Source organism: Ovis aries, chromosome 8 (genome assembly GCF_016772045.2).
Source record: "Ovis aries strain OAR_USU_Benz2616 breed Rambouillet chromosome 8, ARS-UI_Ramb_v3.0, whole genome shotgun sequence".
Lineage (NCBI taxonomy): Eukaryota > Metazoa > Chordata > Mammalia > Artiodactyla > Bovidae > Ovis > Ovis aries.
In genome coordinates this window covers 11,550,942-11,573,315 of record NC_056061.1, presented here as the reverse complement: position 1 = coordinate 11,573,315, position 22,374 = coordinate 11,550,942, and the positions used below count along the sequence as shown (strand labels likewise).

The window sequence follows — 22,374 nt, the reverse complement described above, 5'->3', positions numbered from 1 at the left end:
ATGTGTATATCTTCTTTCATCAAACCCCGCTCTGCCTCTCTCTTATAAGATATTACATTTAGGGTCCATCCTGATTATTCAGGATAATCTCCCTAACTCAAAATTCTCAACTGAATCACATCTACTGTACATAGATCTTTTCTTTCCCTTTATAAGGCAACACTTACAAGTTTCAGGGACCAGGAACTGATATCTTTGGGGGGCATTACTCACCTTACCCCACCCTCCAATGACCCCCCCCCAATTCTGGGTGCTTTATATAAATATATCAGGGGATCATTTTGCTACTATTACTCAATAAATGGAGAAGGAAATGGCAACACACTCCAGTATTCTTGCCTGGAAAATTCCATGGACAAAGGAGCCTGGTAGGCTACGGTCCATGATATTGCAAAGAGTTGGGCATGACTGAATGATTGAGCACACAAGCATTCTGTAAATACCATTCTTATTATAATGAATTGTATTTAAACATGTTTATATACCCAGGTGTAAGAGCCAAACTCATCCACTATGTATGGAGAAGGGGCTAATCAGATAGATGAAGTCATTTCTAGTACTACTTAAACAAAACAAACATGCAAATTTTTTAAAAAAGAAAAACTCAGAAACTCAGAAACCAAAGCACAGTCTTCCAGTAACTGAGGAAAAACATCAGAGTACCTTTGCCTCAATCATGGGCATATTAGGTCACCATAGAGTATTTAAGCCATTCCCTAGGGTAGTTTTAAGATGGTACTAAGCAAAACCATCTAAGAAGTAAGTCATAAGGGCCCAGGCAAAGTTGTGAGGGCCCCTTGGGGCCATCTGACTCAAACTGGAGAATGAGATGAGTCAAGTCTATGAGCTCAGTGGCAGGACTGCCAACACAACTCTAGAAAATATTTACTTCTTTTATTGTACTCTTTTTATATCTCCTGAACTATCTATGCTTTCCTGCATTTGGCTATTCCTTTACCCTATTATTCAGTCCACAAATATTGATTGAATGCCCAATATATGCCAGGCACAGCATAGGTCCCCACAATGCAACCCTTAACAAAACAGACCCAGTCTCTATCCTTCTTGCACTCACAGTCTGTGAATGTAGCTTCTTGGTGCTCAGTAGCAGAAAATCCCAGCCTTATGTCTGTGAAGAGAAGCCCAGGGCCAGTGGCTTAACAGGAGCACATCATGAAGGTGGGAGGGCTCCCCCGAGACGTAGGTTTGATCCCTGGATGGGGAAGAGCCCCTGGAGAAGGAAATGGCAACCCACTCCAGTATCCTTTCCAAGATAATCCCACTGACAGAGGAGCCTGGCGGGCTAGGGTCCATAGGGTCGTGAAAGAGTCAGACACGACTGAACATGCGCACACACACACATGAAGCTGGAATGGGACTAAATTGAGTGTGAAACTGAAGGAAGCAGAGACAGAGAAACTCAATAAGCTGTGCTTCTTCATTTGGAGATTCCCCTTCCAGGGAAAACCCACAGTGTTCCGGAATTTTATTTTAATAAGAAAGTCTGAATTGATACAGAGCAAAGGGCTTCAGAGCCCTCGGAGAAGTGGATGAGCCCCCTCAAGCGCCTTCTTCAAACAGAGCGGCTCTGTTTTCATCTGGTTTACATCTTAGGCGTTTAAACAAAGGGTTCTGCAACCAGAACAATGAAGATTGAAAACTCCTGCTTCGGGGAGCAGGCCCCACAGTGACCAATGAGCTCCTCCTGCATTGCGGCATGCATGGGAAACAGCTCAAAACGTATGCACCGGGAATGGTGGGTCAGGCATCGGCTTCTCTTAAGAAGTATATGCTGTTTAAGCAGTGACAGGAACCGGTGTAGATGACGATAACCTGACTTTTCCTGGTGTTTCATTTTCCCTTTATGTGACGGGAAAAAAAACCAGGAAGGGAATGAAAAAAGGCAAATTTGTTCTCACAGTGCTTGCCACCTATCAAGTGATAATTTCCCTGCTCATGTTCCAAACATTCTCCATCTCGTTTGAAGCACTTTACATCTTTATGAATTTCTGAAGAGCTGGATCTTGGAATTACATGAGTTACTTTTTTAAAAAGGAATTCAGTTAATATCTGAAAGTTTGATGAAAATCTCTCCTTATCGATTATATATGTATCACTTTTATTACCTTATGAATTTTTAGAAAGATGTGTGTGTGTGCTAAGTCGCTTCAGTCTTGTCCAGCTCTGCAACCCTATGGCCTGTTGTCTGCCAGGCTCCTCTGTCCATGGGATTTAGAAAGATGAATGAAACTTACATTTCACAGACTACACTAGCCTCTGAGTGAGATAAGGTAATAACAACAGTAATCATCAGTTTGATCTGGCTCTCCTTCTGCCTGATCTAGCCTTCAAAAAATTCTTCCCAAATGGTTCTGAGTTTTCTTAGGTAGAATCTTACACTTGGCACCTAATATTACCAGGCCCTTTCATTCTTGCTTGCAGTCACAATTTCTTTAGTCACCTTTAATGTCAAAAGTGGCATCATATCATAATGATCACAGTCACTTGAAATGAACTGGTTTAGAGTTCTAGCATTTTAACCAGTCCTGTTCAAATCTCAGTTGTGCCAGAATCTGAAGGCACCCTGCCAACAGAAGCGAAGATAGTTCATCCAAGGGCCAGATGGGACAGTGGGTTCAGGGTTGCATAAATAGACAAGCACTAAGAACCAGGCTGATGAATCCTCCTTTGCAATATCTGAGCTCCACCTGCTCCAGTGTTTCAGAATGCAAATATAACCTGGGGACAGATGTACAGTGTATTGAGAATATTGTCTCTACCTCCGTAGGAATCATGTTCTGGTAGACAATAAAGTTTTAGGTTCTAATCACCCAAATTCATTAACTGATAACTCTTTCCCTTTATGTAAAATGATTACTCATGCTCAATTAATTATTCATTAAATCCAAATATGAAATTATAATACATTATAATAATAAAGTTAATGTTATGCATAATCACTTAAAAATACTAATAACATATATAACTGAACTTTATGTTTTCCTAGGCTATTCTTTTGGAATAGTTGCTTAACCAATATTCCCCCAAAGATTTTTTTTCCAATTTTTCAGCATTTGATGCTTTATAAATTGTTTATTAAACCAGCTGGGCCCCTACACTTGATATTTTTGGAGAAAGAGCTTATATTCTCTTCCTATGAGTCAAGAACACAAACTATGAATGAGACAGCCATGGAAAGGGGCAAAGTCTTAAGTCCAGGGCCTCAGTGAGAAGAGTCTCAGATGTGCACGTGACTTGAAAACTGCCCTTTCTTACGCATCCTCCTATTTTACTCAAAGAAGTTCTTGCAAATCCCTTTATGTGTAACTGCAAATTAGATCTTCATTTGCTAAGTTTCTGTTAGAGAACTTAAAATTATATTACTATTTAATGGAACTAGGACAGCACCCTTCCACCCCTCCAACAATCATTGTACCTGAAAATTTCAGCCAGATAGGGGAGAATAAGCAAAAGAGTATTGTTTTAAGAGAACAGCAGATCTTCTTATAGATTCACTGGAGACATGAGCAACAAAGCAACTACTGAAAAGTCTGGTAAATCTTTGCCTGCATCTGGAATTGATAGGACAATTATTTGTCTTCTGTGAACTCAAAAAGTCAGCCTGTTGAGCACTGTATTTTTTTTTTCTAAGAATATTTGTTCTTCAACATAGTATAGTCTTTCTTGTACACAGATGTACATGATGGATGAATAGAGCAAGGCCCATGGTTTCAATGTTCTCACCCTCCAAAACTGAATTATACCAAGATGCTGCTAATTACACAATAGTTCTAAATGAAAGCTCACAGCAACAAAACTCACAGTGGGGGGTTTTGATGGATAGTATTGAATAATTGAATCTTTAGCCCCTGAAGAGGTCCTTAGCTTTTAAAGTTAAAGGCAACCAGGCCTGGCATGGGAGGGAGCCATATAATTAATACAGAGAAAAAAATAATACTAGGAACCAAAATAATTTCCTCTTTACCACATTTCCTCCCCTACATATTTTGTACATTTATTACTTGTTTACCATCTCATCAAGACAAGAATTATTTTCCCCTTTTATAATGTCTGTTTTATAAAAGACATTGAATAGAATATCAATTGAACACAGATAATTGAGTTCCTTTTTCCTTATTCTGAATAATTGCACTACTACTAACATTAATAATTATTTATTATTATCATTTAGCTACCATTTTTCACACACCAAGATACTGTGGTAAGACTTATGCATTAAACTAATTTTTCAGCAACCTATGTGATACAGTAACACTTCTTCTGCAGATAGGAATCTCTAGGTTCAGTAGTAAGCACATTGGCTAAGGGTATACAGACAATAAGTGCTGAAGAGGAATTCAAAGATAGGGCTTTCTAAGTCTTTTATGATATGGGGGATTTCCACTCAACGGTTGTTGGTGGTGGTAGTGCTCAGTCTCCAAGTTGTGTCCGACTCTTCACAACCCCATGGACTGCAGCACGCCAAGCTTCCCTCCCTCATCATCTCTGGGAGTTTGCCCAAGTGTATATCCATTGAATTAATGATGCCATCCAACCATTTCACCCTTTGTCACCCTCTTCTTCTGCCTTCGGTTTTTCCAGCATCAGGGTCTTTTCCAGAGTCAACTCTGCATCAGGTGGCCAAAGTATTCAGTTTCAGCAATGGTCCTTCCAAGTTGACTTACTTTAGGATTGATTGGTTTGATCTCTTTTTCTTTGCTGTCCAAGGGGCTCTCAAGAGTCTTCTCCAGCACCACAGTTTGAAAGCATCAATTCTTTAGTGTTCTGCCTTCTTTATGGTCCAGCTCTCACAGCCATACATGACTACTGGAAAGACCATTGCCTTAAATATATGGACCTTTGTCAGCAAAGTGAGGTCGTTGCTTTTTAAGACACTGTCTAGGTTTGTCATAGCTTTCCGGCCAAGAAGTAATCATCTTCTAATTTCATGACTGAAAGAAAGTGAAAGTGAAATTTCTCAGTCATGTCCAGCTCTTTGCAACCCCATGGACTGTAGCCTACTGGGCTCCTCCATCCATGGGATTTTTCCAAGCAAGAGTACTGGAGTGGGTTGCCATTTCCTTCTCCAGGGAATCTTTCCGAACCAAGGATAGAACCCAGGTCTCCCGAATTGTAGGCAGACGCCTTACTGTCTGAGCCACTAGGGAAGTCCAATCTCATGGCTAAGTACCACTAAATTGTACTTACCTCTCAAATGCATTCTCTCTCCCCTCATTGGACTGGAATTGTAAGAAATGCTCGAAGCCTTTAACAGATTCTGGGTCTAGATTTCCTATTAAGATCTTAAGTTCCTCAATAAGATTAATTGTCCCCTTTTATAATGAGGGCCTGGTGTCTCAGGCAAATAATAAAGAGTCATATTTTCTTTTACATACAATCTCTTTGGGCAAAAAGGCAAAGTGCCTTCACATTGCTTCCTGGCTATTGAGGCAAACATTGGGGCAGTTCTAAATCTAACCTGCTTTTCAGGTTTGGCTTTGGGGGGTGAAACAAATCTTTATGATGCTAACTATCTCAAATATTACCAGACATTTGCATCTCTGGCTGCCACCCACCAAATATCAATGGTGCCACAAGGCCCCCACACAAATACAAACCCCACTAGGGGTGATACTGCCCCTAGTTAAGAATCACTGAGTGCATGTTTGCAATGTTCTGCAGTCTGCAAGCAACTGCTATATAGATGCAAAAATGAGTCCTGGACTTTCCCTGCAGGGTTACATCATTTTGATCCTAGTCCAAGAATGTTAGGAGCAGATCACATGCTGCCATAGGCAGATTTGTACTAAGCCACTGCTCTAGGGCAAAACTGTATTAGATCAAGTGTGCGAGGAGTGCTGGGGGGGCAGATCAGAACGCATGGAAGTAAAAAGTTGGTCAGTCGCCATCCTGAGTCATCATCGTGAGTAGGAAGGAAAGAAAAGAGAAAACACATTAGGAAATGCATGTCTCCAGTTCACTGGAAGTAAAGAGCGGTAGTAAAGCCTGGTTTAGTCTCCGTCTGACTGGTTGCCAGCTTCCCACACGCTACTGGCTCATGACATGAAAATCCTCTGTCTGGAACCCCTTCTGCCTTTACAGTCACTCCTCAGTCACCTAGTAACTACTTTTAGGCCCCGTGCAAGACAGGCCAACTGTCTCCTTTCATGTCTGCTGTATTTATTCTGGAAATATGTCACTCTGAAGGCTAAAAAGCTTGTTGCCCCGTTCAGCACATTTTGAGCTGTATTTTTGTAAGAGGATGTTTGGGCAATGACACACAAATTACATGCACAAAGCCAAATTAATTATTTGCAGATATGTAGCATAATTATATGGGTTTATGCTATCCATCTGTGAACCTTAGTCTCCCCTGGTGCAAGTACTGCTTACAATAAAAAGGGTTTAATAGCTTTAAGAAGAATTTATGGTGCTTACATTTGCACGAGAGTTAAGTCTTCATTCCCGGATGGCATTCATGGGATCCTGTGGGCGGAGAGGACCTTGATGAGCCAACTGGTCCATTTTCCGGCATTCAAGAGAAATAGTTGTTAAACAAATTTGGAAAGACAGTATTGAGGAATCGTCACAGCCACTTGGATGAAACATTTTATTATTTAGTATCTTTTACCCTCAAGAAATGTTTCTATTATCGTATCTACATTTCCTATGGGAATTTACACTATCCCCACTCATCTAGGGCTCACTGACTCCAGAAAATGCTCAGTTGTGTCCACACTGAGACTGAGAATTGTTATTGAGTGATCAACTTCCTCTCTAGATTGACTAATATCAGTGCAATTAGACTTTCCTCACAGGTCTTGTTTTATAAAGCATCATAATTTTCAGTCCATCCCATACAAATCTGCCAAACTCGTTTTTAACAGTGAAGACAATTAGACACAAGGTTGGTCAGTGCATGATTACACAGTAATGAGATCATTTCAGAGGTCCTTTTATGCATTTTCTTTATTTGTATTGATGTCATGTCAGCTTTTAAGAACATAATGTGACTGACTGTGTATCCTCCAAGCCCAAGTGCCTCATTCTTATGGCACAGTGACATAAGGACTGCTTTGGCAATTAAGCAAGACATTGAAAGAGATTTTAAAAAGAGAATAGAGTGTTTACCTTTGCCTTGGGTGTCAGGGGGTGCTTTGCAGAAGTGCCCTGCAGTTTCATCTTCTAGAATGAGGAGCAACTCTCCAGCAGGAAAGAGAAAGTTACTCTTAGAGAGAATATTCTATGACAAAAATGGATGGGATCAAAAAACAGATTTGAGGTATTTCATGCATACCAGCAAGCTGACACATAAGGTAAAGGGAATGCATGAGTGAAGGAGGAAATGTGTTGAGCGCTGTTTAGGTGCTGAATGCATCACATACATGGTTCCATTTAATCTTCACCATGGTTATACACTGACCAATATTTTACCCATGAAACACCCAAAGTCCAGAAGCCTTATTACTTTGCCCACAGTCAGACAGACAGTGAGGGGCAGAGCCAGGATGAGAACTTGGGACTGGCTTGATGGCAAAGGACATGCTCTGTGTTTATCATATTTCTCTTATTCCAAAGCTAGTAGGTCAACAGCAGTCAGATCAGGAGGGCTTTGACTGTACCGCTGTTAACACAAAATTTGTCATTTCTTTACAGACTCAAAGAGAATTGGAAGAGTTTTTCTTATTTTATTGTATAGAAAAAAATGATAGAGATGATTCTTGTGATAGCGTGGATCTGAATTTAAAGTAATAGAAATGTTAGTCAGAGGCTGTCAGAGGCTAAAGTAACACCCAGTTCAGACCCAGGGAAGACCTAATCTAAGGCAGTAGCAGTGAGGATGACATGGAGCAGATAGATTCATGAGCTCTTCCAAAGGTTTTATCTCCAGGGCTTGGTGACTGCTTTGATGTGGAAATGAAGGTCCATGAGGAGTCTGGGATCATTCCCAGGTTACCTGACTCGGCAGAGGGTGGGGTGTGGTGAATAATGGTACAATAAATCAAGATAGTAAATGCCAGAAGAAGTAGCCAGTTTGGAAGTAAAAGATGAAGAGTTCAGCTTTGGGACATGTTGAATTTGAGATGAAGAATGTCCTGTAGGTAAGGAGTTCTCTGGGATTTGAGTTCATAATTGCTGAGAGTTGGCAGAGGAAAGAAAACTTACCCTGGGGAAAGACATAGAGTCAAGAAAGCATGGACTGAGGATTAAACACCGAAGGTCATTAATTTTTTTTTTATTTTTAGAAGCTGGGTATAGAAGAAGGAATGGGTATCAAAGATTCCAAGGACTGATTCAGGAAGTGGAAAGAGAACCAAGAAGTTTGGTGTCATAGAATCTGAGGCAGGAAAGTGTTAAAAATAAATAGTGGTGAGCACAAACACTGCAGAGAAAAAAAGTGATATGGAAACTTACGAGAGCCTTATTAGTTTGCACAGTTGTCACATTAGTGGTAAAGACTAATGGTGGTGTGTGAGGAATTAATGGGAAGTGAAGAAGTAAAAAATGGTGGAATAAAGTGCATTTTAAGAGTTCAGAGTATAATTAGTGACTTGAAAGTGCAGAAATCTTAACATACATTCATGAAATTAATTTCATTATCTCTTTAAACATCTTCAGTGAGGATAATCCTTCCATGCTGGTGCTGGTGCTCAGTTGCTAAGTCTTTGCGACCCCATGCACTGTAGCCCACCAGGCTTCTTCGCTCCATGGGATTTTCCAAGCAAGAATACTGGAGTGGTTGCCATGCCCTCTTCCAGGGGATTTTCTTGACCCAGGGATCAAATCAGCATCTCCTGTGTCTCCTGCATTGCAGGCAGATTCTTTACCGCTGAGCCACTGAGAAGCCCAAGAGGTGCCCTAGGAACAAGCAATTAGCTCTGAGTCCTGGTGAAGCTATTAGCATGCTCAGTGATGTGCCACCTGCTAAAGGACTCGCTTTTTCCCTGCCTGACTCATTTCCTTTTCCCCTTGACCTTGCCATATCAACATGACATTTTGCTATACAGTCTCAGAACGTAAGCTTTCAACAGGACTTTCTTCAAGGGACCAGGCCAAGATAGAAGTGGTTGTCTTCTCTTCTTTCCACTTAACAGCAGTTTGTTTTTTTTTTTTTTTTCCCTAAAGTCTTGAGAGCAGGTCTTCACTGGTACTGCTACACCCTGTATGGCTCTGTATTCAGTTAACATTGACTCTTTCCCTGGGCATCTTGGAGAGACTCCTGGGTGGACCCTCTGACAACTCCCTTGACTCCGGCAGTGCTTCCTTTTTGGCTGCTTATTGCAAATCCCCCACTACCTGTCTCCAGTAACACAACTCTCAGCCTCTTTCTGCTGGACAACACCACTAGCAGGTCACACTTTCTCAGGTCTGAATCCATCACAAGCTCATAATTTCCCCCAACTTTAGAAAATAACTAATATGCACTTACAAATACACTTTTATATTATATATGCATGCATATTATGAATCATTCATACATATATACACATATGTACTCAGTTGATCAGTCATTTCTGAGTCTTCAAGAACCCATGGACTGTAGCCTGCCAGGCTCCTCTGTCTATGGAATTTTCCAGGCAAGAACACTGGAGTGGGATGCCAATGTCTACTTCAGGAGATCTTCCCAACCCAGGGATGGGACCCTGGGCTCTTGCCTCTCCTGCTTTGGTAGGCAGATTATTTACCACTGAGGCACCTGAGGAGCCCACATATATATACACAAGCCTATATATATGCATATCTATATACATATATATAATATTCCTTCAGTGGTCCCCTTAAGCCACTTTCAAAAGATATAAAGTTAAGAAGTGGCTTTGTAGAGACGTGGATGAACCTAGAAACTGTCATACTAAGCGAAGTCAGTCAGAAAGAGAAAAACAAGGTTCTATATTAACACATATAAGTGAAGTCTAGAAAAGTGGTATAGATGAACATTTTTGCAAAACAGAAATAGAGACACCGACATAGAGAACAAACGTATGGACACCAAGGTGGGGAAAGGGGTTGGAATGAATCAAGAGATTGGGATTGAAATACATACAGTATTGATGCTTTTTATAAAATAGGCAACTAATGAAAACCTACTATATAGCTCAGGGAACTCTACGCAAATGCTCTGTGGTGACCTAACTGGAAAAGAAATCCAAAAAGAGGGATATATATACAGGTAGAGCTGATTTGTTTTACTGTACAGTAGAAAATACCACACATTCAGTTCAGTTCAGTTCAGTTCAGTCTCTAAGTCATGTATGACTCTTTGCGACCCCATAAACCACAGCACGCCAGGCCTCCCTGTCCATCACCAACTCCCGGAGTCCACCCGAATTCATGTCCATTGAGTTGGTAATGCCATCCAACCATCTCATCCTCTATCGTCCCCTTCTCCTCCTGCTTTCAATCCCTCCCAGCATCAGGGTCTTTTCCAGTGAGTCAGCTCTTCGCATCAGGTGGCCACAAAGTATTGGAGTCTCAGCTCCAACATCAGTCCTTCCAATGAACACCCAGGACTGACCTTCTTTAGGACGGACTGGTTGGATCTCCTTGCAGTCCAAGGGACTCTCAAGAATCTTCCCCAACACCACAGTTCAAAAGCATCACTTCTTCTGCACTCAGCCCTCCTTATAGTCCAACTCTCACATCCATACATGACCACTGGAAAAATCATAGCCTTCACTAGACAGACCTTTGTTGGAAAGCAATATCTCTGCTGTTTAAAATGCTGTCTAGGTTGGTCATAACTTTCCTTCCAAGGAGTAAGTGTCTGTATGTCATGGCTGCAGTCACCATCTGCAGTGATTTGGGAGGCCAGAAAAATAAAGTCAGTTGTTGTTTCCACTGTTTCCCCATCTATTTGCCATGAAGTGATGGGATCAGATGCCATGATCTTAGTTTTCTGAATGTTGAGCTTTAAGCCAACTTTTTCACTCTCCTCTTTCACTTTCATCAAGAGGCTCTTTAGTTCTTCTTCACTTTCTGCCATAAGGGTGGTGTCATCTTCATATTGGAGGTTATTGACATTTCTCCTAGCAATCTTGATTCTAGCTTGTTTCTTCCAGCCCAGCGTTTCTCTTGATGTACTCTGCATATAAGTTAAATAAGCAGGGTGACAATATACAGCCTCAATGTACTCCTTTTCCTATTTGGAACTAGTCTGTTCTTCCATGTCCAGTTCTAACTATTGCTTCCTAACCTGCACACAGATTACTCAGGAGGCAGGTCAGGTAGTCTGCTATTCCTGTCTCTTTAAGAATTTTCCACAGTCTGTGGATCTGTATGCATGTCAGGAAGCAACAGTTAGAAATGGACATGGAATAACAGACTGGTTCCAAATAGGAAAAGGGGGACGTCAAGTCTGTATATTGTCACCATGCTTATTTAACTTCTATGCAGAGTACATCATGAGAAATGCTGGACTGGAAGAAACACAAGCTGGAATCAAGATTGCCAGGAGAAATATCAATCACCTCAGATATGCAGATGACACCATCCTTATGGCAGAAAGTGAAGAGGAGCTAAAAAGCCTCTTGATGAAAGTGAAAGAGGAGAGTGAAAAAGTTGGCTTACAGCTCAACATTCAGAAAACGAAGATCATGGCATCTGGTCCCATCACTTCATGGGAAATAGGTGGGAAAACAGTGGAAACAGTGTCAGACTTTATTTTGGGGGGCTCCCAAATCACTGCAGATGGTGATTGCAGCCATGAAATTAAAAGACGCTTACTCCTTGGAAGAAAAGTTATGACCAACCTAGATAGCATATTCAAAAGCAAAAACATTACTTTGCAGACTATCTAGTCAAGGCTACGGTTTTTCCTGTGGTCATGTATGGATGTGAGAGTTGGACTGTGAAGAAGGCTGAGCGCTGAAGAATTGATGCTTTTGAACTGAGGTGTTGGAGAAGACTCTTGGGAGTCCCCTGGACTGCAAGGAGATCCAACCAGTCCATTATAAAGGAGATCAACCCTGGGATTTCTTTGGAAGGAATGATGCTAAAGCTGAAGCTCCAGTACTTTGGCCACCTCATGCGAAGTGTTGACTCATTGGAAAAGACTCTGATGCTGGGAGGGATTGGGGCAGGAGGAGAAGGGACGACTGAGGATGAGATGGCTGGATGGCATCACGGACTCGATGGACGTGAGTCTGAGTGAACTCCAGGAGATGGTGATAGATAGGGAGGCTGTGATTCATGGGGTCACAAAGAGTCGGACACGACTGAGTGACTGAACTGAACTGAACTGTGGTGATCCACACAAAGGCTTTGGCATAGTCAATAAAGCAGAAATAGATGTCTTTTCTGGAACTCTCTTGCTTTTCAATGATCCAACAGATGTTTGCAATTTCATCTCTGGTTCCTCTGCCTTTTCTAAAACCAACTTGAACATCTGGAAGTTCACAATTCACGTATTGCTGAAGCCTGGCTTGGAGAATTTTGAGCATTACTTTACTAGCATGTGAGATGAGTGCAATTGTGTGGAAGTCTGAGCATTCTTTGGCATTGCCTTTTTTGGGATTGGAATGAAAACTGACCTTTTCCAGTCCTGTGACCACTGCTGAGTCTTCCAAATTTGCTGGCATATTGAGTGCAGCACTTTCACAGCATCATCTTTCAGGATTTGAAAGAGCGCCACTGGAATTCCATCACCTCCACTGGTTTGTTTATATTGATGCTTCCTAAGGCCCACTTGACTTCACATCAGGATGTCTGGCTCTAGGTGAGTGATCACACCATCGTGACTATCTGGGTCGTGAAGATCCTTTTTGTACAGTTCTTCTCTGTATTCTTGCCACCTCTTCTTAATATCTTCTGCTTCTCTTAGGTCCCTACCGTTTCTGTCCTTATTGAGCCCATCTTTGCATGAAATGTTCCCTTGGTATCTCTAATTCTCTTGAAGAGGTCTCTAGTCATTCCCATTGTATTGTTTTCCTCTACTTCTTTGCATTGATCACTAAGGAAGTCTTTCTTATCTCTCCTTGCTATTCTTTGGAACTCTGCATTCAAATGGGTATATCTTTCCTTTTCCCCTTTGTTTTTTGCTTCCCTTCTTTTCACAGCTATTTGCAAGGATGGGAATGGGTGAATTTAACTCTGATGTCCATTATATCTACTACTGTGGGCAGGAATCCCTTAGAAGAAATGGAGTAGCCATCATAGGCAACAAAAGAGTCTGAAATGCAATACTTGGATGCAATCTCAAAAATGACAGAATGATCTCTGTTTCCAAGGCAAACCATTCAATATCACGGTAATCCAAGTCTATGCCCCAACCAGTAACACTGAAGAAGCTGAAGTTGAACAGTTCTATGAAGATCTCCAAGACCTTCTAGAACTAACACCCAAAAAAGATGTCCTTTTGATTACAGGGGACTGCAATGCAAAAGAAAGAAGTCAAGAAACACCTGGAGTAACAGGCAAATTTGTCCTTGGAGTACGGAATGAAGCAGGGCAAAGGCTAATAGAGTTCTTACAAGAGAACACACTGGTCATAGCAAACACCCTCTTCCAACAACACAAGAGAAGACTCTACACATGGACATCACCAGATGGTCAACACTGAAATCAGACTGATTATATTCTTTGCAGCCAAAGATGGAGAAACTCTATACAGTCAGCAAAAACAAGACCAGGAGCTGACAGTGGCTCAGATCATGAACTTCTTATTGCCAAATTCAGACTTAAATTGAAGAAAGTAGGGAAAACCACTAGACCATTCAGGTATGACCTAAATCAAACACAACATTATAAGGCAACTATACTCCCCTCAAAATTAATTAATTAATTACAGTGAAGTTGCACCTTCATTCCTCTGGGCGAGGGAAAGGACGAGATAGGCTCACAGTGCACAAAATGTTCTCTTCAAATATATGTCTCAGAAAACATTCTCCTATTTCTAACCATGGATAACCTTCTATTCTTAATATATGAGCTGTTCAAAAATGAAATAACACATCTTTGATTATCTACTTTGAAAATGCACATAAAATCTAGTATCTCCTCTGATTGTTTTGCCTAGACAAAATCCACTCTTATTGTACAAAAAAGATTTCACAACCCAGATAATCATGAAGGTGTGATCACTCACCCAGAGCCAGACATCCTGGAATGTGAAGTCAAATGGGCCTTAGAAAAACATCACTACAAACAAAGCCAGTGGAGGTGATGGAATTCCAGTTGAGCTATTTCAAATCCTGAAAGATCATGCTGAAAGATCACGCTGAAAATGCTGCACTCAGTATGCCAGCAAATTTGGAAAACTCAGCAGTGGCCACAGGACTGGAAAAGGTCAGTTTTCATTCCAATCCCAAAGAAAGACAGTGCCAAAGAATGCTCAAACTACCACACAATTGCCCTCATCTCACACGCTAGTAAAGTAATGCTCAAAATTCTCCAAGCCAGGCTTCAGCAATACGTGAACCGTGAATTTCCTGATGTTCAAGCTGGTTTTAGAAAAGGCAGAGGAACCAGAGATCAAATTTCCAACATCTGCTGGTTCATGGAAAAAGCAAGAGAGTTCCAGAAAAACATCTACTTCTGTTTTATTGACTATGCCAAAGCCTTTGACTGTGTGGATCACAAGAAACTGTGGAAAATTCTGAAAGAGATGGGAATACCAGACCACCTGGTCTGCCTCTTGAGAAACCTATATGCAGGTCAGGAAGCAACAGTTAGAACTGGACATGGAACAACAGACTGGTTCCCAATAGGCAAAGGAGTACATCAAGGCTGTATATTGTCACCTTGCTTACTTAACTTCTTTGCAGAGTACATCATGAAAAACGCTGGGCTGGAATAAGCACAAGCTGGAATCAAGATTGCTGGGAGAAATATCAATAACCTCAGATATGCAGACAACACCACCCTTATGGCAGAAAGTGAAGAGGAACTCAAAAGCCTCTTGATGAAAGTGAAAGAGGAGAGTGAAAAAGTTGGTTTAAAGCTCAACATTCAGAAAACGAAGATGATGGCATCTAGTCCCATCACTTCATGGGAAATAGATGGGGAAACAGTGGAAACAATGTCAGACTTTATTTTCTTGGGCTCCAAAATCACTGCAGATGTAATTGCAGCCATGACATTAAAAGACGCTTACTCCCTGGAAGGAAAGTTATGACCAGCCTTGACAGCATATTAAAAAGCAGACATTACTTTGCCAACAAAGGTCCATCTAGTCAAGGCTATGGTTTTTCCAGTAGTCATGTATGGATGTGAGAGTTGGACTGTGAAGAAAGCTGAGCACTGAAGAATTGATGCTTTTGAACTGTGGTGTTGGGAAAGACTCTTGAGAGTCCCTTGGACTGCAAGAAGATCCAACCAGCTCATCCTAAAGGAGGTCAGTCCTGGGTGTTCATTGGAAGGACTGATGTTGAAGCTGAGACTCCAATACTTTGGCCACCTGATGCAAAGAGCCGACTCATTGGAAAAGACCCTGATGCTGGGAGGGATTGGGGGCAGGAGGAGAAGGAGACGACAGAGGATGAGATGGTTGGATGGCATCACCAACTCGATGGACATGAGTTTGGGTAAACTTCAGGAGTTGGTGATGGACAAGGAGGCCTGGCGTCCTGCGAATCATGGGGTCGCAAAGAGTTGGACATGACTGAGCAACTGAACTGAACTGAACTCTCTTTTTAATGAAAATGGTAAGAAGTAATATATAGTTAAAGAGAGGCAAAGAGTTTCAGTAGTACTTTTAAATTTTATTTTATTTTGATGGAAATCAAGAAAGCTTTACTATACAGATTCAAAATGGACTTATCAAAGAAGAAAAGATTTAAAATCTACATTAACAAAAGTATATTATTTTCACTTGGTTAGTTTTCTTATCCACAGAGTGGAGCTAATAATATATACTAATATAGAGGTTTTGTGAATATTGAATGCAATAAAAATGTTAAAGATGTTAGGTATACCTGGCCTAGATAGAGTAAAAGCATAAAGATTCTGGAATTTATTAAGCTGAAAATTTTTTTTAGATTTTTCTAGAATCATGATGTAGATGTCTGTTTTTAACTCTACTGTGAATCTATCAGTTTTCAGGGTTTCAGTAACCTGAATGAGAGTAATGTGAGAGGATTTACTCTTTATAAATATAAAATCTCTTTCTTTTCAAGGAGTCTGTGAAATTGACTTTAGTATAAATCTTTGTCTTTTAGTCCCTACAATTTTCAATATCATTCATATATATGTGTGAATTTATATTATATTACATTAGTGCTAAGTCACTTCATTCGTGTCTGACTCTTTGCAACCCTATGGACTATAGCCTGCCAGGTTCCTCTGTCCATGATATTCTCCAGAAAAGAATACTGGAGGGAGTTGCCATTTCCTCTTCTAGGGGATCTTCCCAAGCCAGGGTGGAATCCACCTCTCTTTCATCTCCTGCATGGGCAGGTGGGTTCTTACCACTAGTGCCACCTGGGAAGCGTTATTGTATTAGCCTAAATTTTCTTCCTTTTTAGGAACATTCTGATCTTTTATGTGGTTTTATAATAACTGGTGTCTTTGGACTGATTTGACCTAGTTGTTTTATTAAACTGCAAGAAAATCATCCAGGCCTGCTGATTTCACTTTTCTGTTGAGGCAACTTTAATCTTTAACAAATTGATAATAATAGAAAAATTAACAGATACTTAGTGCTTCATGTAAGGTACTGTGCTAAGGAGGTTACTTGCATTAATACACCCAAAGATCTTATGAGACAGATAGTTTTACTATCCCCATTCATGGAATTTTTTAAATGAGGCTTAGAGAAGGCTTCCCTTGTAGCTCAGTCAGTAAGGAATCTGCCTGCAGTGCAGGAGACCCGGGTTCGATCCCTGGGTTGGGAAGATCCCCTGGAGAAGGAAATGGCAACCCACTCCAGTATCCTTGCCTGGAAAATCTCATGGACAGAGGAACCTGGTGGATTGCAGTCCATGGGGTCGCAAAGAGTCGGGCATGACTGAGCAACTAACACACACACAGAGAAGTTAAGTTTTCAAAATGATTCTAAGATTTGCCAGTATCTTAAAAGCAGCACATTTCCCATTAGGATGAGAGTCTTATTAAGGAGACTGAGAGAAGTGACCTTGTACACTGTGGTCTCTAGCTCTTTGCCCAAATATGGTGACCTCCCATGGAGCAGCCTCTGCCCTCACTTCGACTCTGCCCACCTCAGACGCATACCTCAATCATAATGAATTACCACAAATAGAGTTTTTATTGAAGAATTCATGCTACAGAAGAACATCTTCCTTGAAAAATTGCATCACGTCGGAAGAACAAGATGGCAGAGGAGTAGGTGGATGTGGAGTACATCTTTCTCCACGGATACATCAGGGATACACCTTCAGACACAGAAGTGCACGCAGAACACCAGCTGAGAGCAGACAGGAGTACCTGACCAGTGGAAAAGAATATATAGAACAATGCAAAACTCGGGAGGATGAAGGAACTAGGGGGGAAAACAAGAGTGTTTGTAGGACTGGACCTGCCCTCAGCAGGTGGGGGAACTGAAGCAGTGGTCCAATCCCCAGAGCAGGGCAATTTTCTGAGTCAGAGGAGAAACATTAAAGGCTGAGAGTGAAAGAGCTGATCTGTTGCAGCCTACATGGAGTGAGAATCAGACAGTCCTTGCCGCAGCCATACACACCCTGGGCAGGAACGCTGGTCTCCTAGAAGGCACAGCAGCTGGGAGCTGGAGTTTAGGGATTGTGGAGCAATCCAAGGGTGAAGGCTGCTGCTGACTGCAGAGAGATGGATTGAGGGGATGTGAGGGAGGAGACTGTGGTGGGAAATGCCAGTGGAAGAAAGCCAAGCGGCCATGGAAGTGAGGCGATACTGCTGAGTCACACGTTGGGGCTGGAGCCATCACTATAGCTTCTCTCTCTCCCCACACACCAGCACTGGCAGCTGAACGATGGAGGCTGGTCCATTAAACTCCTGAGGAACTGAACTACAGAGTAGGACCCTACCCGGTGTGTCCCTTTAAGTGCCTGATGTGCCAATCTACAGAGTAGGACCCCAGCCAGGGGGGTCTCCCTCTATGTGCCTGCCAACGGAACAACAGAGAAAGACCCCAAGCAAGGGCACCTGTAAGTGCCTGAAAGGGCAGAGTTACGGAGAAAGACTGGCCAAAAAGGCCTTCTGGTCGCCAGCTACAAGAGGCTTGAGAAAAGACTCTGATAGGCCATAATTCCTGCAGCAGAAGCAGTCCATGTCCCTGCGCACTTGGTGCCGCCAGGGTCCCCACAAGCCAAGCACCTGTGCCACCTTCACGCTCAACTCTCACTGGGGAACTTCCACAAGCAAAAAAAGTCTTCCATCTATGCATGCAGGGTCACTTCAGTCGTGTCTGACTCTTTGTGACCCTGTAGACTGTGGTCTGCCAGGCTTCTTTGTCAGGGAGGGGGTCCTCCAGCCAAGAATTCTGGAGCATATTGGCCAATACTGGTTGCCATACCCTTCCAGAGCACTATATTTCCTGCTGCCCTAGCTGCCAACGCCCCTGAGGACCTGGTGCAGCCAGAACCCCTGCAACCCAAGCAGCTGAACCACCTCCACACCTGGCCCTCAAGGGCAGCCTCAGGAGCTAAACCCCAGGGGGCGACCAACATGTAGAGGTGGAAATAAAACCACAATTGAAACCCAGGGGCAGTGTGGCTAAGGAAGAAGACCCAAAACCTTCCCACCAGATGTACAAGCTGCAGATGAAATCCACACGCTCAACCAGGCAGACTCTGTGTCTCTATCCCTTTGTTTGCTTTTCCTACTGTTCTTTTCCCCTTGCGGTTAATCTTCAATGTGTATAAGTCTTCTTTATCTACCTCTATTTTTTTTTTTTTTTTTTTGGCTGCATCCAGCATTATGTGGGACTTTCATTTCCTAGCCAGGGAATGAACCTGGGCCCTCTGCTGTGGAAACGTAGAGGCCATGGGGAAAGTCCCTACCTCTATTTAACTTTGCATATCTATTCTTTCTTTCTTTTCTTTCTTTCCTTTCCTCTTAACATATTTGTTAGTTTCATTTTCATTGCTTTATTCCCCAACTGACACCTTGCTTTAGTTTTGTTTTCCAGTTTGTGCTTTAGTTTTGTATATAAAAGGCCATTGAGAGCTCCCACAAAAGAAAACACACTAGTTCTGACAACTGTGCACATTGGAGGCAAGAATACAGAGGAGTAGGACCAGATTAGAATCTGAGCTGCCCTCAGAGGAGGTCCAGAGATCAGCACAGTGTTAGAGGGCATCCTAGGGAGGTGAGGTGGACTGTGACCCCCAGCGAGGGAAAGGACTGACAGCAGTGACTCAAGGAAAACATTTATTATTCTTATTTTTTTTACTTGTTCTGTAGATTCTTTTGGATTTTTTCTTTTTTTTCCTTTTCTCCCCCCTCTGTTGTAGATGTCGATTTTATTGGCACTGAGAAATCCAGGAAAGCTTTGAGCTTTTTCTTTTCCTCAGGCACATTTTCTATTGTTGTCATAAACCTCTGCCTCTACATTGGGTTTTTGCAGTTCTGTGAAAAACTCCTAAGGGAGTTTTCCTCTCCCCACCCCCCTTTTTTCTTTCTTTTCTTCTTCCTTTTTTTTCTTTTCTCTTTTTTATAATTTTAATTTTTAATTTTTAAACCTACTGTTCTTTTCCCCTTGCGGTTAATCTTTAATGTATATAAATCTTCTTATCTACCTCTATTTAACTTTTCATATCTATTCTTTCTTTTTTTTTTTCCTTCCTTTTCTCTCAACATATTTGTTAGCTTTGTTTTCCTTGCTTTATTCCCCATTTGGCCTTGCTTAATTTTGTTTTCCAGTTTATGCTTAAGTTAGTTTTGTTAACTGGTAAATATAATTTTGATTTCCTTTGTTCGCCAGATCAATCTACTGTACTTTACTTGTGTTAGACTGTTTTCACTTTGCTCATGGGTATATATTCAATTAATTTTAATTACTGTTTGCTTGCCTTTGTAACTGCCATTTGTCTGAGGTTCTTCTTTGGTTTCTTATTTTTGGATTTTTTTTTAATCTCTCTTAATGCCACAACAAACCACTTGTGGAAATTTCATTCCTGACCAGAAATCAAACCCTGAGCTTTTGGAGTGGGAGCACAGACTCCAAGATGGTAGAGTACCAGAGAACAAACCCTAGAGAGTATCAAATAGTGAGAACTCACACAAAGGAAAGCACTTGAATACAAGACCTGGCATCACCCAACCACCAGTAGCACCCTGTGCAGGATGCTTCATCTAAACAGCAAACAAAACAAAAACATAAACCCAATCAACTGCAGACAGGATCACCACCTCACTCAGCCTTGCCCGTCAGAGGAAAGACAAACAAACAAAAACTCAGCACATATCTCACCCTATACAAGCTCACACAAACCACTGGATGAAACTTATGAGAGCAGAAATCAAAAGGAAGAAAGAATTCAACCTTCCTCAAGGAAAGATTCAACTTCCCTTGAAGCCTGAGAAAAGGAGCCCTCAAACGCAATAACTTAAAAAAATAATAATGAAAAGGCAGAGAAATACTGCACACATGAAGGAACAAACTAGAAACACAGAAATCCAAATAAAAGAAGAGGAAATAGGCAAACTACCTGAAAAAGAATTCAGAATGATGATAGCAAAGATGATCAAAAACCCTGAAAACAAAATGGAGAAAATGCAAGAATCAATTAACAAAGACTTATAAGATTAAAGAATAAACACACAGAGACAAACAATTACTGAAATTAAAAATATTCTAGAAGGAATCAATAGCAGAATATCTGAAACAGAAGAACAAATCAGTGAGCTGGAAGATAAAATGTTGGAAATGACTTCTGAAGAGCAGAATAAAATAAAAAGAATGAAAAGAGCTGAGGATAGTCTCAGAGACTTCTGGGGCCATATCAAAAGCACCAACATTCAAATTATAGGGGTCTTGGAAGAAGAAGAGAAAAAGAAAGGGTATGAGAAAATTTTTGAAGAGATTATAGTTGAAAATTTCCCCAACATGGAAAAGTAAATTGTCAGTCAAGTCCAAGAGGCACCAAGAGTCCCATGCAGGATAAACCCAAGGAGGAACACGCCAAGACACATGCTAATCAAATTAACACAGATTAAATACAAAGAAAGAATATTAAAAGCAGCAAGGGAGAAGCAACAAGTAATATACAAGGGGAATGCCATACGCTGAACAGCTGATCTTTCAGCAGAAACTCTACAGGCCAGGAGGGAATGGCAGGATATATTTAAAGTACTGAAAGGGAAAAATCTACAAGCAAGATTAGTGTAGCCAGCAAGGATCTCATTCAAAACTGATGGAGAAATAAAATGCCTTTCAGATAACCAAAAGTTAAGAGAATTCAGTACCACCAAACCAGGTTTACCACAAATGTTAAAGGGACTTATATAGTCAAAAAATACAACAGAAGAAAAAAGATCTACAAAATCAACCCCTAACAATTAAGAAAAGGGCAACAGGAACATATATATCAATAATTAATTTAAATGGATTAAATGTTCCAACCAAAACACACAAACTGGCTGAATGCATATAAAAACAAGACCCATATATATGCTGTCTATTAGAAACCCACTTCAGACCTCAAGACACACATAGACTGAAAGTGACAGGATGGAAAAATATATTCCACGCAAATGAGAAGCAAAAGAAAGCTGGAGTGACAATCCCCATATCAGAAAAAATAGACCTTAAAATAAAGAAGATTACAAGAGATAAGGAAGGACACTACATAATGATCAAGGGATCAATCCAAGAGAAAGACATAGCAATTATAAATATCTATGCACCCAACATACGAGCACCTTAATACATAAGACAAACACTAAGGAGAAATTGACGGTAACACAATAATAGTAGGAGACTTTAACACCTCACTCACACCAATGGACAGATCATCAAAACAGAAAACTAATAAGGAAACACAAGTCTTAAGTGATACATTAGATGAGATGGATCTCATTGATATCTTCAGGACATTCCATCCAAATGCAGAAAAATACACCTTATTCTCAACTGCATGGAATATTCTCCAGGATAGGCCATATCTTGGGTCACAAATCAAACCTCAGTAAATTTAAGAAAATTGAAATCATATCAAGCATCTTCTGTGACCACAACACTATGAGACTAGATATCAATTACAAGAAAAAAAAGTGTAAGAAACAAAAACACATGGAGATTAAACAGCATATTTCTAAATAACCAACAGATTACTGAAGAAATTGAAAGGGAAATTTAAAAAATTCTAGAAACAAATGATAATGAAAACACAACTCAAAGCTTATGGGATGCAGCAAAAGCAGTCCTGAGAGGGAAGTTTATAGCAACACAATCCTACCTCAAGAAACAAGAAAAACATCGAATACACAACCTAACTTTACACC

The 22,374-nt window shown here is 41.0% G+C and overlaps 1 protein-coding gene across 1 annotated transcript in view; it reads right to left on the bottom strand.

Annotated features, from left to right (window-relative positions):
* Positions 1-1,618: 1,618 nt before the first annotated feature.
* Positions 1,619-22,374, bottom strand: part of LOC114116232 (lysosomal-associated transmembrane protein 4B-like) — a 56,412-nt gene continuing 35,656 nt past the window's right edge. Inside the window, exon 2 of the mRNA XM_060419365.1 lies at positions 1,619-1,792. Coding sequence (XP_060275348.1) covers positions 1,619-1,792 — 174 coding nt within the window. The remainder of the gene's footprint in view (positions 1,793-22,374) is intronic.